General features: G+C 36.0%; 1 protein-coding gene across 1 annotated transcript in view; it reads left to right on the top strand.

The window, feature by feature from the left end:
• LOC145664892 (uncharacterized) overlaps positions 1–8,648 on the top strand; it is a 117,620-nt gene extending 108,972 nt beyond the window's left edge. The window contains exon 4 of the mRNA XM_081731955.1: positions 8,194–8,648. Within this exon, the coding sequence (XP_081588081.1) occupies positions 8,194–8,424 (231 nt within the window). The 3' untranslated portion in view covers positions 8,425–8,648. The remainder of the gene's footprint in view (positions 1–8,193) is intronic.
• The last annotated feature ends 4,034 nt before the right edge of the window (positions 8,649–12,682 follow it).

The raw sequence follows: 12,682 nt of genomic DNA, 5'->3' as shown, positions 1-12,682 counted from the left end.
TGTTTTAAAATTTTTAGTCGCTCTTACTATTTAGGGTTTAAAGCCAAAAAATGACTTGTTTGTCAGACGAGCGACGGCTACTGAAACTAAAGTAGTAACAGGGGCGCCCGAAGAAAATTTTCTAGGAGGCATCTCCATGGTCACTATACGTCTGGTATTTAATGTACACTCATGTCCAAAATTATTGTCGCATGTCTATAAATATGTTGTTGTAGGAATATAATTTGATAACAAATTCGCCCTTTATTTTTTATAATGTTAGTATGTGTATAATCTGTATAATCGGCAAAGACAAGTATGTGGCAAATTTCATGTGAAAAGAACAGTAAATAAAAACAATAAAACGAAAATAAAATTTTCTTGTCCATTTAGCAACATTTTGCTTTACTCATTCTAATTTTCGTATTTATAATTCTTTTCCTATTAAATTTACCACAGATATACACTTCCCGATTATACACATAGTATCAATATTAAAAGTACCCTGCAAAATCATTATCAAATTATATTCTTACAAAAAGACATTTGTAGATATGCGACAATCATTTTGGACATAAGTGTACATGGTAGCTATATTATGTATACAAAAATTAATCAAATAAAATGAAATCTTTTAAGATTAACGACCCACAGTTATGTCTTTTAGGCTAAGGGAGACGGATGATTAAGTTGACTGAATGATGATGGAATGATTGGTGGAATGAGAATGTCGGAGTACCCAGATAAATTCCACGATGTTGTCCACTACAAATCTATTTGGATAGGGATCGAACCAAGGACCCCACACATAAAGAGGTAAACTTTCTATCACTGACTAGGAAAGTACTAGAAGTGATAAGTGGGATCTGTATGTGTTATATATCGTTGGAAAGGTCACACTGAATATACCTTACATGTGAAATATCTCGCTTGAATGGGCCCTGTAGGGGGCGTGGCGAACATTTGAAGATCAGAACAAGGCACGCTCCGAAATACCAGAAAACGTGGACAAAATAGGAAGCTATGATTTAATTGTTTTGAGACGTTGCATATGGGCCATTCCATCGTCACGGGCAGGACATTTACACTACATTTTTGATGCTTTAAAGTTGTATATTTCTAAAAGTACAACATAAAATCTGCTAATTGTATGATATATGAGCAGTACAGACTTAGGAGTATATGTAACTGATGTTTTCAGTATTTTTTTCCGTTTAGAGTAGAAAATATTAATCCCTAAATGCCTGTCACGGGCGGGGACAAAAAAGAGAAGTGACTTTCGACACACCAAGTGAATGTTACAAAACTCTGTGAATTCTTAGCTCAAAATGTTTTTATTTAAACGGAAATGTATAAATTATGAAATTTTTAAGCAAACTTCACATAAGAGAATATTGCCAAATATTTATATTGATGAATAAACTAAACTTTACTGTGTCACGCGCAGGACACATGGTTGTCACGGGCAGGACACCGTGTGAATCAGTACACAAAATCTCAATAAGAATGATTTCAAAAATGAAATAAAATCGAAAATAAGTCAATTTCTGCTGTTCTGTTATAGCATTGTACACCAATAATTCTATTTACTTTACTTGAGGCTCGCTTTTATCACATAAAAATAATAATATGTCGTACACTTATTTCTCACCACCTACACTTTAGGAAATGGTTTTATTTGCCCATTAACACCCACCTTGTAGGGAAATTCATACAAAACACTGTGTAACAGTATATAAAATAGGTGCTGGTATCCAGTGCCCGTGCCGTAGGAAATCAGCACCCGGGGCGAGAGTATACGACGCGTCGCGACGGCGCCCCGTAAATATGAGTGAGGTCGACAGACCAGCCGCAAAGCGCCATCATGGTTGGCGGGACGCGTAAGAAATTTTTCAAAAATAAACCCTGCTTTTCCTTGATTTTGAGCACTTTTTAATACTTTTTTTCTTCCATTTTATATATATATCTTTTATTTTTTTCCTCCTGAATTTTGCGCCCCCTTACTTTGACGCCCGGGGCCGGCACCCCGCTCGCCCCTTTCCCCCACGGCACGGCACTGCTGGTATTACATGTATTATTTGATCGAAATGCACGTAAGACACGTCTTCAACAGTCTTGAAAATATTTACCGCAATCGCTTACGGTCTTCATACGAATTTCCTTGACTTCTTCGTCCTCTTCCACTGCGCTTTGGGCGATAGTTCCATGTCTATGTTTTCTTTTTCTGTCCACTAGAGAAAAATTCCATCAACAAAAATGTTCCTTGTGTTATATTTTCAACAGCTGGACTAACACAAGCCTTGTTAACATGCACACCTAAGTCGTCCCTCAGGATAGCTTCATGGCTTTTGGAATCATCATTTTCAGAATCTGAATAAAAGTACGATTATGTTAGAAATTTAAAGATTTTACACGGATGAAGCTCTGATTTAAAAGTTCGGCGAACTACCAAATTTTCGCTTTCAAATGCAGGGAAAAAACTGTTTTGACTGGAGACATTCAATTGACAAGAGCATTTTCCCGTCTTTTATTCAAAGCGTCTTTTTTTTTTTTTTTTTTCAATTTCTGTTGATGATTAAATACGGGACAAGAATAAACGACCAAAAATACAATAAAAACTAATGGCATTTTTGGTCGTTTATTCTTGTCCCGTACTTTAGTAGTAAAACAGATATATTTTGAAACGAAGAGCTTAAAGCTACTACGAAATCAGCAGCACATTCTACAATTACAGTACTTTGTTTTGTTTCACAAAGTTCCATACTGGCCTTTTTGTACATACTCCAATCCCATCCACTTCTCCCTTGAAACGAACAAAAAGGTGACGCTAATGATAATATTTATATGACACTTATTTTAAGTTAAAACATCATACTGACAGTAATAGATAATCCTCTATTTAAGTAAATAATGTTCATGCTTAGAAAACTTTATTTTAGTGCACATGGAATCATTTTCTATCATGAATAACCAATGTACACAAACTATCACACCAGTGGCATGCCCACTGTCACGGGCAGGACAAGTTTTCAAATTGAAATAAATCGAAATACATTATTAGCATTAGTCTAAAATTTGGTAAGTGTGAAGTACACGTGCAAATTGTTACTTCTACTAAGTACGAACCACATTCTCAAATTTAGTAATTCAGTACAATAACTTTTGGTAGTTTTCTGTCACGGGCAGGACACTCAAGTTGACGTTTATATCTTTAATGATATTATAAACAATTTTTATCCTGTAAACACTTTTTCAACTGCAGCTTGTAGCAAAAAGAAGCATCTTGAATAGCTCGCAGTTACTTCAGCCAAACATGCACAATATACCGTAAAATGTTGCCGATTACAAGAATAAAAAATTTCCTCGCAGCTGACATGTTACAAATTCACAACTTAGACTTAAAATTTTACGTGAATTCTAAGTATAAATAAGTTTTTCTTTGTGAGAAAGTAAATTTCGTTCTATTTACTTCATATATATGTAAAAATGCATTGGTTTTGATAGTTTTCGAAAATTTGGGTTCAGGCTCACTTTCGCGTGGAATGGCCCATACATAGGTTTGAAAGGTAGTTGAATACGAATCTGACATCAAATGTTTACAAATCAAAATGGCGGACACAAATTCCAAGAAAACAAGCTATGGATCTGAAATTGGTTATATAGAGATATTTGATCTCGCTATGTATGAATCGGATACCAAAAGTGTAAAATTCAAAATGACGGATCCGATATGGCGGACAAAATGCACAACACCGCTACGGAACTGAAAGCAGTTAGGTAGAGGTTTTCGTGGTCGCTGAGTACAAATTCGGTGTTAAAAGTGCAAAATGCAATATGACGGATCCACTATGGCGGATGAAAGGTGCAAAAAATATGTACAGAACGGAAATATGTTATTCTTACACATATAGTAGAAAAATACCGATAGAACATAACGGGACATGTACGGACAGGTGATGTTTTACAATAAACAAGGAGCATGTTTTGCTATACAATCATGCTCAAATTGAGGCACGGAATACAGGACAGATTTTGTAGCGCACATGAAAGTTTTATGATATGAACAAATTGCAATCATAAACAATAATTATTTTACTATACCAACTTCCTGCCCCGCCTCCGAACAGATATGCGGGGATCGACATGTATTATATATTGTTGAAAAGCTCACACCGACTACACTTTACATCTGTAACATCTCAGTTGAATGGCGTCTCGAGAGTACTTTGCGATTATTTGCAGATATCATCTGAATATCCGAACAATGTCAGTGAAAAATGCGCGTTGGAGTTTGAAACATCGTTAAGCTTTCATAGCTATCTTTCCGGTTTCACATTATGCTGTGTACACTTGTAAGTCATATGTTTGACAAATATTCACTCTCATGAGTAGGATGGTACCGACATCGAGACTAGTCTTGATCTCGTCTCGGTCTCATCTCCAATTCAAGACCGACGTGTGCTTTTCCAAATCGAAATAAGATCGAGACAGAGTCCAGGCTCGTCTCGATACGCACACGTCCATTCTGTACTGTTGCACTTTTTGTCCGCCATATTGGATCCGTCATATTGCATTTTGCACTTTTAACATTGGATTCGTACTCCGCGACCACGAAAACCTCTACCTACCTGCTTTCAGTTACATAGCAGTGTTTTGCACATTGCCCGCCATATTAGATCCGCTATTTTCAATTTTACATTTTTGGTATCCCATTCATACATTACGGCTTAAAACGACGGCTTAAAAAATATCTTTCTACTGTAGGTCTTCAGTAAGAAAAAAAAAATTGTTACACACGAAACTATCCCTGGCGTTACCATGCAGTCGTTTTTTTCTTTTCTCCCTTTCTATTTCTTCTCATTTTCTTTTCTATTCCCTTCTGATACAATGTGTATGAATGTATACATTATAGACAATCACTTAAGTAGGTGCATCATTTTATCTATAGATAGTGAATCATAGGAATGTATTTTATGTTATATATAATCAAGATTGACGTATTTGTTTCTCCTTGTATAGTTTAACATGTCTTTAGCATGTCTCTTGTTTGTTTTAGTGTTTATTTTATATGTAATAAGTTTCATTTTCATTTTTCATGTTTTATTTTCTGTATTGTTATGTATGTCGGTAACTCTTCAACGTGCCTAACTGTATGTCATTTTTATTCTCGTCGTAAAAAAAAAAAAAGAAAGAAAAAAAGAAAGAAAAAGAAAAAAGAGATCCGACTAAAGAAAAATGTAAATGGTTGAGTGGAAGAAAAGGTTATGCCTTAACTCCGCCATTTTAAATAAGAAATAAAATAAGAAAATAAGAAATACATAGCGACGTAGAATATCTCTATATACCAAATTTCAGATTCATAGTTTTTTTTGTTTTTTTTTTTTAAATTTGTGCCTGCCATGTTGGATTCGCCATTTTGATTTGTAAACATTTGATGTCAGATTCATATTCAGCTACCTTTTAAACCTACATATACAACGCCTCAAAACAATTACATCATAGCTTCCTATTTTGTCCACGTTTTCTGGTATTTCGGAGCGTGCCTTGTTCTGATTTTCAAATGTTTGCCACGCCCCCTACAGACCCCATTCAAGTGAGATATTTCACATGTAAGGTATACTCAGTATGACCGTTCCAACGATATATAATACATGCAGATCCCGCGAACTACTTCTAGTACTTCCCTAGTGAGACACTGTGGCCCCACCAACAGCGATATGCATACATGCAAAAATTAAACAAACTCGACTTAACAAAAAGGCTTATCCGGTTCCAACGATGTGAACAGACTTTGGGAGAAATGGTTGAAATTCAGCTTAAATGTAAAAGAGACTATATAGATTCTATATTCGAAAAGCAAATTGTCCTAAAATGGATGGAACATAGTCAAAAAAGAAAAAAAAAAGCACGAAATATTAACATTAATGTCAACTGAAAATCAATGAAAAACAAATAATTGTTCCACTTATCTCAAAAAAAAAAAAAAAAAAAGGCTGAAAATCAACTTATATATAGAACAAACAAAATAGATTCTACATTCAAACAGAAATTGTCCTAAAATTGGTGGAACATAGTCAAAAAATCATGAAACATGAACATTAAAGTCGATAAAAAATCCGTGAAAAAAAATTAGGTCGTCTACATGTCTCAAAAACTATGAGATGGCTAATTGAAAGCTTATTGCAAAGACATAATGAAGAGCTTATAAACGATATATAATACAGGGTGGCCCAAAAGTAGGTATACAGTCCCGTACCATATTTTATATCATTTCTTATTGTTATTAAACAAGTAGATCTAGTTTCTTTATTATTTGTTCTTTATAACTTAAGCCCAAAACAGTCGAAGCAAATAAATCCATAAACTAGAATGTTATACTTGACCAATGCAGGGGTGTATACCAACTTTTGGTCCACCATAAGGTAAGTAGAATATGGGTAGAACATTGTCAAAAGTCAAGTTGTTTCACTAAAATCAACAATAATAAAGAAGTATATGCATCTTCTTCGAATTGCCCAGGGTGCCACGCGCGAAGATTAGGTGCTGGAAATATCTCACATCTTGATTTGGAATCTCCAGACTCGATTTAGCACGCAACGTGAGTTTTGACCTGATCACGTGACAGTTTGGTGCTTATGACAAACTGATAGGCCCTTTGACACAGACACATACATACAGAAAGTAAAAAGGCAAGTTGAAAAATTTAAATACCGTATTTCCTTGCATATACCCAGAATACATCCCTTTTTTGTATTAAATTTTGAGAGAAAAAATAATTTCACTGTATATTATTAAGAATTTTGGGAAAATTGTTCACTGCTCGGGTCAAGGATTGTTTCAGACTGTCGACAGATGGATGCCGTTTATGGCAGACCTTTGCCTGAAGGACTGCCCAAAGTTTGTAGTCCAATGGGTTAAGGTCCGGGCTGCTAGAAGGCCAATCAGCGGTAGAAATTAAGTCGGGGAAGTTCCGTGGAGGCTAGTCCTGGGTTGTTTTCGCTTTGTGGCCTGGAGCGGAATCCTGCTGGAAGGTCCACCTTTCTTCAGGGAACATGGTAGCAGACAGTGGTTTCACTATAGGTGTTAGCACTGTGTCCTGGTACACCTTGGCAGATGTTTTAACACCTTGTAGGTCACTCCCCACCAAACCATCACTGAGGCAGGATGATGTGCCCTCTGAACCCTTGGAGCTGCCTCAGCAGCTGCAGTGGATGATGTGGCATACACACGGTCGTTTTGGGCGATGTAGACCTGCTCAATTGAAACACCTTTTCGTCAGTGAAGAGAATCTTTCTGTGCAGATTGTTGGCGTAACGTCGCAACAGTCTCTGATTTAAGGACATTCTGCGACATTAATGTTTGGGCCAGAAAATGACCAGTCCGCCTCTTATACGTCCGTAGATGTAGGTCACTCCTGAGCACACGAGACATGGAATTTCTGCTGATGTTCATCTCAGCAGCCATCACACTTTGTGCTCGAACAGGATTTCTTCGAATTCTTGCTACGACTGCTTTCTGGACCTGCGGAGTTCGTACCATTCGTGGTCTGCCACTCCTTGCGCGGTCAGCTGCCTTCCAGTCTCGATGTATCGCTGTATGGTCTCTCTTGCTGATTTGTAGGGGTTTCAGGAGGTTGAAAATCTCACCTATTTTCCCGACCTCGGGTAGTGCAATTACTGCTACACGATTTTCGTAATCGCCCCACTTCATCAGAACTCAGTACAATATCAACGTATGTCATGAACAGTCAAACACACACTACATGCATCTTCCGCTTTATACACAGATGGCAGCACTGTGCCACTCCAAATTTTGTGACAGTATTTATGATATAACTAGGTAATATTTACAAAATATCTTTTTAAACGAATATATACTCATTCACAATGGTGTATGAATGTATATGGCAACTTTATGTTCTAAACTAACTGTAAAAAAGCACATAGTAACATAGAGCTGCTTCGCGGCTAAGCGGTTAGCGTACGCGCCTTTGGCATGGGAGACCCGGGTTCGATTCCCGGCAGGAGCTTATGTGGTTCGGATTTCATGTTATTCAGTAGGTCCACGTCTCATATAGCCTTGCTGCTGAAAAGGGACGTTAAATTCAAAATCATTAAATCATCAATCCATAGTACCAATACATATTATCGTTATAACATAGCCATGGAAATATTTTCGTAACCTAATCGAAATTCTTTTTCTTGATTAATATAGCACTACGGAGAAAGAAAACGTACCCCGGAGGAGCGAAGACGACGACGTGAACGAAGAGCTGCCAAGCGAGAGAAACAAGAGAAGAAGGAGATAACAGAGGAGGACGTAGCAAAGACGTACACAGGACTCGATAGGGAGATCGCCGAGGAGTTCATTGCCCATGCAATGGAACCAGGAAGACAACAGTGCCGTACGCCATCGGAAGCCAGTCACCGGAAGATATCATGGTGATTGATATTAAACACAATTCACCACCATCGTGCCATTCATTCTGTTTCCAAAACTCAGAAATGTTAAAAAGACTTGTATTTTAAAAGAAGCTAACATTGAGTAACAATACCCAATAGCCTAGTTACTTTCAGCTACTTTTTTTTCTCCAATAAAAAATAAGTACATTTGTATATATGTTTGTAAAGTATGTATCATCCAAAAAATAAACATAATTTGTTTTATAATTTAATGATCATTTTATTTTTTGAAACCTGTTCAAGGATTTCAAGAAGAGAACGGTAGATGACTATATCAATGGTAGAACGATCATCTTTAGTGCGAAGATTTCTCACGCATTGTGAATTTGCAGTAGACAGCATAGTGTACCTGACTTTTCTCGTAGTTTTCCAGTTTCTTTATCCTTTGAATTCTTCCTAAATTCATTTACTTGCATTTCTTATCCATAGGAGCACGAGTTTTTCGCACTAAGAATTTGAAAATTTCGTGTTTCGTTTTTCATATTTCGCGTTTTGTCGCATTCTCCAAATAAAGTTACGCATTTTGTAGCTCTTGTGGAAATATATTCCTTGACATTTTTACAATTGTCCTTTTATTATTCATAGATCACTACAGAAATAAACCACTAATTACCTAAAAACAAAATACACTGAATATTTCACATAGAAAATTATATAAAAATTTAATCAAACTGAAGAAAAAAATCAGTAACTAAACGTACTATGAGTACGGAAGTTTGCGATGGTGATACCTAACGCGCAACATGTTCTCTATAGCCGTGTCCGAACCACTCAAAATGCAGCGTTCATGCCACGTTATACCGTTCTGTGAGCGGAAAACTGGCGTTTTTAAATTAATGGAAACGTATTTTTAAAATTTCGCGTTATTTCGCGTATTGTTAAAAATTTCGCGCAAAACTGCCAATTTCGTGTTTTATCGTGCAACAGAAACCAATGAAACTACATATAGAATATTATAATACGTCAAGAAACTGAAAACTACTTAATTCAGATGCATTTCGTTTTATCGCGCACTGCGAAAAACTCGTGCTTCTACTTATCCATCTTGTTTGGCAAAAAAAAAAAAAAAAAAAAAAATCTCAACCTTCTTTCAAGTGGAGACCACTTCTATTGGTGTATATATATATATATATATATATATATATATATATATATATATATATATATATATAAAGTCTCCACCATCGTATAACCGTCCAATAGTCACATTTTTATTTTTGAAATACAGTATAAGCTTACTCTTTCTTACTGTAAATACTTATGAGGCGAAGTTTCTGTATTTGGAATGCAAATAAGACAGTAGCATCAATCGCTAATTACATGCTAACAACACCTTTAATCTTTCAGCATTCTGAATACCTTATAAGCATAAACAAGTACACTAAACATATCATAATTTGATCTATCTCTAATTATACACAATCAACAAACATAACTTATTTTTGTCCTTGAGTAGCGTTTGGATTTTTAAAATTCTTCTTCAATCAAAGTTTTAAGTCTTTTAACATCTTTAGCTACTTCCCAAGCTTTTTATTTCTAAATATAATTTTCATTTTTTTTTTCAGTTTTTTTTCTTATCTTTGAAATAGTCGTTGCTTATACCTTCTACTTAGGGACAGGTAAGAAAAAAATTCTGACTTCTATGAAATACGAGGGTGGTCAGAAAGTAAGGTTACAAATCCTGGAGTGGCACGTGATACAGTATATTGTTTCATACAACCAATACAGCCAATAGATAGTACATACATTAAGTTATTTTAGACATAGTCTCCATATCAGTTGAGGCACTTGTCGCATCGTGGGATGAGTTTGAAGATTTCCTCCTGGTAAAAATCCTGTCCTTGCGTGTTTAGCTACGTTATTACTACGTGTTTCATCTTCTCGTCTATAGCAACGCGACTGCCTCCTAGGTGCTCCTGCAAGTACGGGAATAGGTAAAAGTCGCTAGGACTGATGTTCGGGCTACAGGGAGGCTCCTCCATGCGAGCTCTGTAAAAATCTGTTGATGCCGTGCTGGGTCGGCCACTGCACTCCTCGTCGGTGACGTTTTCCCTACCAGCCGCAAACTTTCGATACCATTCTGCGACATGCTGACGAGACATTACAGTCTCTCCGTAAACTTTTACCAGCTGCCGGTGAACTTCAGCCGCGGTTACATGTTTTGCCTATAGAAATCGATTAACCGTGGACTTCTTCATAATACCAGCTTTGCAAACGAGTCGCCATTTGTGTTTACATGTAACTAGCGCCGTAAGTGACGGATGGCTGAAACTCTGCACAGTTGCCAACTCCATGTACTAAAAATTACCACACACTCCACATTCCTCCATACGAGACGGAACTCCAGAAATAACGGCCTTGTAACCTTAGTTTCTGAGCCTCCCTCTTTATTCGATTTCCATGACTTTCGGCACATTTTGAAGCATCTCCCTGATGTTTCTTGACTCACTTTAATTTCTTCGAACATCCCTGACTTTAATCATCAGTGTGAACCCTGGTAAATGAGATGGTTATCTTCCTGTGCATGTTACCATATTTATTTTATACTTATTCCATTACCTGAAAGATATTATTAATAATGTATCGTGGTTTCTTTCTCATCACTGTTATGAATCAACAATAGTTTAATATGATCTTTTTTTCTATCGTTATTACTTCCATGACATTGCTTGTTATTTTATTTATTTATTTATTTATTTTTAACAAAAGTTGCTTCAAATTACTAAGTTGCTGCAAAAGATGAAAACAATTTGTTAACAATCTTGAAATACTCTTTATTTTTCTCAAGTTAAACATAATATACATCGATGTTTAAAATACAATTTCCAAGTCCACAAAGCACTTGGCCTTCCAAATAACTTATGTAACATTAAAAAAAAATATATCTTTTTATTTTGCGGGGGGGGGGATAAATATGGACGGAACATACTTAAAAAAAAAAAAGAACTGTACAAGTATGGTAGCCACATTACAGGGTGACACAATATTTTGAGTTTTTCCCTAATATTTTCTCAAAATGGGTTTAAAAGCACAAACATTTTAAATTTATGGATGTAACTGAAGAAGCAATTGCTGAAATTGTCATTGGGCATATGATAAACATACAGTTAAAAGTTGAAAATTCTTAATTATTAATTAATTTATTGTCATTGATAATAATCACTAATTAGTTATGTGCAAAAAAATGGACGTCATTACCTATCGGTTTATCTTGTCTTTAAGTTATATCAAAGGCTTATAATGGACGGATGCTGTGAATGCTAAAATACATATCTCACAAGAGATTCTAAGTATTGTTATACGTATTATGTGTTGTACAGAGTAAATATCCTCACATTATCCGTCTGGGTCAGACATACCGTTATCGTTTTCAAACAACCGCCAAATTGACCTAAACTGAATCAAAATGAATGTGTACGAAAGACACATACTTTTGAAGTCACTAACGCTTTGAGCTCATTTGCGATACTCTGGCTTAGATACGGAGATTAACATTAAAAACTATTACCGCGCCAGGAAACCTAATAATATTAAAGGTATCACTGGTACCAAAGGTCTGTTTTAATAGCCGTTGCTTATGAAAAACTTATACGTAGGTACAATTTTTAGTAACATTTTCGTTTCACAGTCTTTTCTTAGAGAGTTTCTCAAGTTCGTACTTCGACTGCACTGTTTCATAGACAAAAGTTTAATCTTCTGTACGAATTTTGAGAGCTGGTTCGACTACAAATTCAATGTTCTGTTTAAGATAGTCATATACTTGACTTGAGATAAGGAGATGGAATGAATGTTAGTATATGAAAAGACTGGATCGACTTATTTGAGACCTACCGGATAGCGAAACGCACCTACGTAATTATTTTGATTCCTTGCTGTGATGGAGACTTATTTGAGACCTACCGGATGGCGAAACGCACCTACGTAATTATTTTAATTTCTTGCTGTGATGGAATGAAACAAAAATACAAACATTAAAAAAGCTACAGGTTGCAAAAGGATGCTGTAGTGCATATAATTTTATCATATACTGAGAACGCCCTACAGAAGCTGTCAGGAAGAGGTTTGTCGCTACAACCTTTGCAACTATATGCACTTCGTTCTTGCAGGTAATATTTTCTGCACATCGATCATCATTTCAAATTTGGTCAAGATCTCAACAGTTCCATCGATCATGTAGGAAATGTCCTTGTGATTTTTAAAAAAGAAAATTCAAATGAAGAGCGGAAAGAGAAAGAGGAACA

The sequence above is a fragment of the Thermobia domestica genome, chromosome 11 (genome assembly GCF_964235325.1).
Source record: "Thermobia domestica chromosome 11, izTheDome1.hap1.1, whole genome shotgun sequence".
Classification (NCBI taxonomy): domain Eukaryota; kingdom Metazoa; phylum Arthropoda; class Insecta; order Zygentoma; family Lepismatidae; genus Thermobia; species Thermobia domestica.
Note: the sequence above shows the minus strand (reverse complement) of the source record. Positions and strands in the feature narration are given on the sequence as shown.